Source organism: Salmo trutta, chromosome 7 (genome assembly GCF_901001165.1).
Source record: "Salmo trutta chromosome 7, fSalTru1.1, whole genome shotgun sequence".
NCBI classification, from domain to species: domain Eukaryota; kingdom Metazoa; phylum Chordata; class Actinopteri; order Salmoniformes; family Salmonidae; genus Salmo; species Salmo trutta.
Window position 1 is genome coordinate 54,500,666 of NC_042963.1, and position 7,168 is coordinate 54,507,833.

The 7,168-nt window shown below is 43.9% G+C and overlaps 1 protein-coding gene across 1 annotated transcript; it reads left to right on the plus strand.

Moving 5' to 3' along the window:
* Positions 1-1,563: 1,563 nt before the first annotated feature.
* Positions 1,564-4,368, plus strand: lmo2 (LIM domain only 2 (rhombotin-like 1)). Its single transcript, XM_029759471.1, has 3 exons — positions 1,564-2,220; positions 2,788-3,003; positions 3,268-4,368. Exons 1-3 carry the CDS (start codon positions 2,180-2,182, stop codon positions 3,488-3,490), a joined length of 480 nt encoding a protein of 159 aa, XP_029615331.1. The 5' UTR covers positions 1,564-2,179; the 3' UTR covers positions 3,491-4,368.
* The last annotated feature ends 2,800 nt before the right edge of the window (positions 4,369-7,168 follow it).

Sequence of the window (7,168 nt, forward strand, 5' to 3'; positions counted from 1 at the left end):
ACTCATTAGCCTCTTTAGATTCCTGTCTAACCAAATGTCTTGGTTGGTGTTCTAGAACTCATTAGCCTCTTAAGATTCCTGTCTAACCAAATGTCTTGGTTGTTGTTCTAGAACTCATTAGCCTCTTAAGATTCCTGTCTAACCAAATGTCTTGGTTGGTGTTCTAGAACTCATTAGCCTCTTTAGATTCCTGTCTAACCAAATGTCTTGGTTGTTGTTCTAGAACTCATTAGCCTCTTTAGATTCCTGTCTTTCCAAATGTCTTGGTTGGTGTTCTAGAACTCATTAACTGTGACTTGTGTTTTGTTCTGTGATCATGTAACTCTGAATAGTACTCTCTCTGTCTCTCAAAGCTGTTCTGCATTAGATCCCCACTAGGCATAGCTGTGCTCCGGGGCCTTCTCAGATCTGCTTCTGTCTCTGTGTGGCCACTGGGCCTACACAACAAAACCCACAATACAACCTAACAGACAGAATCTAGCCACAGGCTGTGATCAACCTACATTTAACCAAGCATCTGCCTGGGGAGGAGTACCACTCGGCCTAGCCTGAGTGCCAGCTTGAGTGGCATGACAATGAGTGACAATGAGTTGGCATGATAGCACAAACAGACTGGCGCTCTCAGGCTGTATTCGGTCCACCCACCATCAGCAGTAGTGTAACAGTTGAAATTGGGGTTGATGATGATTGATTATTAATGCCTGACAAGTGTGTATAAACCGGGTGTTGCAGTAGGCAAGGTGCTTTATCTCTCAGCTCAGCCCAACTGCTGTGTGTGTCTCCCTCCCTCCCTCCCTCCCTCCCTCCCTCCCTCCAACAGTCAGCCTTGCCTGGGACCCTGGCAGCAGATAAGAGGAAGGCTCCCTGAGGACGTTGGTTGAGGATGGGTGTAAGAACACAGATTATACAGAGAGAGATAGGGAGTCTTTCTGCTGGTTAAATAAACCTTTTTTTGGACATGAGAGTTGTAGATCCCTTTTCAGACTGTAATGATATATATATATATATATATATATGCATGTTAACCAAGTCCAATGCTCCTATAATGCAAATGTTACTCCCCCAATGTGATGTCATAAAACTGCTGGGGAAAAGCACCTTCCAAAAGAACAAATACCATGGCAACTTTCAACAAGCTTTTCAATAAAAGGCAATAGATGCACCATCGAGGCTCATGATAATAATCCAAACTGGGGTTTCCCATCAAGAGCTGCTGCTGTACCCAGAGCAATGTATTTATGTTATGATTGCTCCTCATTTTCTTTTGACTGTCGGGTAATTGACCTATTAGGAAGAAACAAACAATAAATAATCAGTCACTAATAAGACTACCACACAGTGCAGTGAGAATGTTTCACACAAATAAGCTAAAATACTTTATTTATCTCACTTTTGTTGCCATTTAGATATATAGACACCACTTGAACTCGAGACAACACTCGTGACCCCAAGTTCTGTCACGACTTACTTCTTCAATCATGCATGAAGGAGTTGAGCTCTCGCGCTCTGCTCCGGTTGGCTATCTGTCGCTTTAAGAGCGATTTCCTCCCATTGTCAAGTAGTCGTGAGCAGGAAGGGTGAAACGAAACCAGAGACCGAGCTAGGGGGCCGACCTGGTATTTAAAAACACGACGCAGCCGCTCAATAACGGAACGGCGGTAACGTTCATTCTCAGGACAGAGCGCGTCAGGAGAAGAAGGGGAGACTCAGTCAAGCAACCTTTGATGATTTTAATTATTCTAGGCTTTGATTTGAAATATTCTAGGCTTTGAAGACATATACACAGACGCAATGGAATAAAAAAAAATGCACTTATGAAAGACGAAGGCTTTACACCGAATTTCACCGCGGTTTCTCAATTGCCCGAGGAAATGTACAGAATAGCCCTCCATCATTGAAAATGCGTCACATGTCAGGATGATCTACGTTAGACATAGACTGCTGATGGAAATTATGTCATATAAAATGAAGGCAAATTCCGCGCGCAACTGACGTCTAGGGCTACATTATATCAGAGCAGGTGCTGTGTGTGTCCCGTCGACATTTACCGTTATACGCGCGTTCTGAAGATTTAACCGTGAACGTGGCGTGGGCCATAAAGCCTGCAAGTCTGATCACGGAGAAGAGAAGCGGGATCTATGACTTGATGTCAACCTGAGAAATAATACACACTGGGAAAATGTCATCTGCAATTGAAAGGAAGACGATGGAGGCTAACGAGTAAGTGACGTACAAGTAGGCTGTTTCCTTGAAATATAATTGGCTCTAATATAATCAAGGACCTTCAATGTTGACTTGATACTGCTGTAGAATGTCTTAATACGCAAATTACAATAGTTGCTTGAAAATAGGCAAACGCAATAGGCCAGTAGCAGTTTCCAAAGTCTCTTCAGAGTTCAATCCAATTCTAATACAAAATAATGAAAGGTACAAATTGAAGAAGGAAGCACCAATAAATGGGAAAGGGATCATTACAAAGAACAATAGAACAAGTCTATTTAAAAGGCTGCTGAATGTCGTGACCTTTTGTCAGTACATATTATGGTTGTATGAACAGGTCATATGGATTATGTGCTGCACTCGCTGGTAAATAAGGCAATGGCTCCCTCCTGTGGGTTAAATTAATAATAATATGTACATATTACACGGTAGAACACACACACACACACACACACACACACACACACACACACACACACACACACACACACACACACACACACACTTCTTATTATGTACTTCTATTCTTCCCTTTCCTCATCTGTCTCTTGTCCTTGTTCTCCCTAGGGAGCCGGTGGACGAGGTGTTACAGATGCCCCCGTCCCTCCTGAACTGTGGGGGGTGCCAGCAGAGCATCGGGGACAGGTTCTTCCTGAAAGCCATAGAGAAGTACTGGCATGAGGACTGTCTGAGCTGTGACCTGTGTGGCTGCAGACTGGGAGAGGTGGGACGAAGACTCTACTACAAACTGGGACGCAAGCTCTGCCGCAGAGACTACCTCAGGTTAGACACTTTACAGTTGACATTTACCATATGCCCTCACCCCAAAAACAGAGTCAGATATTTTGATGTTGGGCACCCCCAAGAGTCAATAAGTCATTGAAATCCTGTCCATATGACGCTTACATATCAATTATTGTAAATGTTTCCAAAATTCAAACAAATATGACAAAATACTCATTAGTCAATAGCATGTAAAGTCTTTATGAATGGTTTATTAATGCTTATCCATGGAAGTTATAAACCTTCATCTCCCCTCCGTCCCAGGCTGTTTGGACAGGACGGGCTGTGTGCTAGCTGTGAGAAGAGAATCAGAGCGTTTGAGATGACCATGCGTGTGAGGGACAAGGTCTACCACCTGGAGTGTTTTAAATGCGCGGCCTGCCAGAAACACTTCTGTGTCGGGGACCGTTACTTGCTCATCAACTCAGACATTGTGTGTGAGCAGGACATCTTTGAGTGGACCAAACTCAACAACAACATGGTTTAGTAGATTCATGAACACTCTAGAACATTCTACAACACTCTAGAACACCTCAAAAACATGGTGTAGAACACTCTAGAACATTCTACAACACTCTAGAACACCTCAAAAACATGGTGTAGAAAACTCTAGAACATTGTAGAACACCATAACGATGAGATGGTTTTGATTGTGATCGTGATCTCTCCATTTGGGATCAACAGCATGATAAAATATCACAAGATGTACAGCAAGATAATGGATCTCAAACTTTTGGACAAAGGTCGCCACACACTCTTGTACCTCTCAAATCTGTTAGATGTTTGAAGAGAGTTGTTTCACCATTGATCTGTACTGGAGGCAAAATGAAGGCTTGATCCACAACCTAAGGGAGAACTATATCATTATCTTGGCTTCCGCCCTTTCAATGCAAAAAAAAAGGAAAATGTATACATGCAATAATCTATGTGCTCATTGCAGAAATCTCAATATTTCTTGCATCATACAGTGTAAGAGATTTGCTCATTGAGCTAAATGATGAGTGGTGTAACTGGAATTTGTTGTAGTCCAACACTGTTATTTCACCTCGCTAGAGAAATATGTATTATGACATTTGTTATGAATATATATAAAGTGTTCTGTCCAAAAAGGTCGATTCCATTCCGAAGTAATACATTCCTAAAGGTCTGTTTGGGGAGTCCGCATGTGTCCCCTGGAGGCCAAGGGGACGGCTTTCACTATTATTTCAATAGGACTGAAAGAAGTTCCAAAAACAAGTTTCCAATGTTTATGTGTTTTGTTTTTGTAACTTTTGTTTTCTTTCAATATGGCTCAAAAACTTTGGGATATTTGTTATATATATCTGTTTAATTAAACCCTCATTAAAATATGTTGCATTTAGTTGACCATGGATCCTCTCTTTTCAGAGGATACATTTTATATTCGTTGGATGGAGCAAAGATAAATAAAAAAAAGTATAATTTTTTTATTTACACTACAAGACCAAAAGTATGTGGACACCTGCTCTTCGCACATCTCATTCCAAAATCATGCGTATTAATATGGAGTTGGTCCTGCCTTTACTGCTATAACAGCCTCCACTCTTCTGGGAAGGCTTTCCACAAGATGTTGGAACATTGTTGCGGGGACTTGCTTCCATTCAGCCACAAGAGCATTAGTGAGGTCGGGCACTGATGTTGGGGGATTAGGCCTGGCTCGCAGTCGACGTTCCAATTCATCCCAAAGGTGTTCGATGGGGTTGAGGTCAGGGCTCTGTGCAGGCTAGTCAAGTTCTTCCACACCGATCTCGACAAACCATTTCTGTATAGACCTCGCTTTGTGCACGGGGGCATTGTCATGCTGAAACAGGAAAGGGCCTTACCCAAACTGTTGCCGCAAAGTTGGAAGCACAGATTCATCTAGATTGTAATTGTGTGCTGTAGTGTTAAGATTTCCCTTCACTGGAACTAAGGGGCCTCGCCCGAACTATGAAAACAATCCCAGACAATTATTCCTGCTCCACTAAACTTTAGAGTTGGCACTATGCATTCGGGCAAATAGCGTTCTCCTAGCAAACCCAGATTCATCAGTCGGACTGCCTGGTGCTGAAGCGTGATTCAGGGGCAACACACTGTAGCTATATAGCACTTCCTGTAGGGACAACACACTGTAGCTATATCAAATCAAATTTTATTTGTCACATACACATGGTTAGCAGATTTTAATGAGAGTGTAGCGAAATGCTTGAAGAGCACTTCCTGTAGGGGCAACACACTGAAGCGATATAGCACTTCCTGGAGGGGCAACACACTGTAGTGATATAGCACTTTCTGTAGAAGCAACACACTGTATCTATATAGCACTTCCTGTATGGGCAACACACTGTGGCGAAAAAGCACTTCCTGTAGGTGCAACACACTGTAGAAATATAGCACTTCCTGTGGGTGCAACACACAATAGTGATATAGCACTTCCTGTAGGGGCAACACACTGTAGCTATATAGCACTTCCTGTAGGGGCAACACACTGTAGCGATATAGCACCTCCTGTAGGGGCAACACACTGTATCTATATAGCACTTCCTGTAGGGGGAACACACTATAGCGATATAGCACTTCCTGTAGGTGCAACACATTGCGCCTATATAACACTTCCTGTAGGGATAATAAACTGTTGCGATATTGCACTTCCTGTTGGGGCAACACACTGTATCTATATAGCACTTCCTGTAGGGGCAACACACTGTAGCGATATAGCACTTCCTGTAGGGGCAACACACTGTAGCGATATAGCACTTCCTGTAGGGGCAACACACTGTAGCGATATAGCACTTCCTGTACGGGCAACACACTGTAGCCATATAGCACTTCCTTTAGGGGCGACACACTCTAGCTAAATTGCACTTCCTGTAGGTGCAACACACTGTAGCTGTATAGCACTTCCTGTAGAGGCAACATATTAGCGATATTATACTTCCTGTAGGGGCAACACACTGTAGCTATGTAGCACTTCTTGTAGGGGCAACACTCTGTAGATGTACAGTACTTCCTGTAGGGGCAACACACTGTAGCTATATAGCACTTCCTGTAGGGGCAACACACTGTAGAGGTATAGCACTTCCTGTTGGGGCAATAAACTGTAGCTATATAGTACTTCCTGTAGGGGCAAAACACTGTAGCTATATAGCACTTCCTGTAGGGGCAACACACTGGAGCAGTATAGCAAATCAAATCAAATCAAATGAATTTATATAGCCCTTCGTACATCAGCTGATATCTCAAAGTGCTGTACAGAAACCCAGCCTAAAACCTCAAACAGCAAGTAATGCATGTGTAGAAGCACGGTGGCTAGGAAAACCTCCCTAGAAAGGCCAAAACCTAGGAAGAAACCTAGAGAGGAACCAGGCTATGAGGGGTGGCCAGTCCTCTTCTGGCTGTGCCGGGTGGAGATTATAACAGAACATGGCCAAGATGTTCAAATGTTCATAAATGACCAGCATGGTCAAATAATAATAATCACAGTAGTTGTCGAGGGTGCAACAAGTCAGCACCTCAGGAGTAAATGTCAGTTGGCTTTTCATAGCCGATCATTGAGAGTATCTCTACCACTCCTGCTGTCTCTAGAGAGTTGAAAACAGCAGGTCTGGGACAGGTAGCACATCCGGTGAACAGGTCAGAGTTCCATAGCCGCAGGCAGAACAGTTGAAACTGGAGCAGCAGCACGGCCAGGTGGACTGGGGACAGCAAGGAGTCATCATGCCAGGTAGTCCTGAGGCATGGTCCTAGGGCTCAGGTCCTCCGAGAGAGAGAGAAAGAAAGAAAGAGAGAAAGATAGAATTAGAGAGAGCATACTTAAATTCACACAGGACACCAGATAAGACAGGAGAAATACTCCAGATATAACAGACTGACTCTGGCCCCTCGACACATAAACTACTGCAGCATAAATACTGGAGGCTGAGACAGGAGGGGTCAGGAGACACTGTGGCCCCATCCGATGATACCCCTGGACAGGGCCAAACAGGCAGGATATAACCCCACCCACTTTGCCAAAGCACAGCCCCCACACCACTAGAGGGATAACTTCAATCACCAACTTACCATCCTGAGACAAGGCCGAGTATAGCCCACAAAGATCTCCGCCACGGCACCTTCCAAGGGGGGGCGCCAACCCAGACAGGAAGACCGCGTCAGTGACTCAACCCAC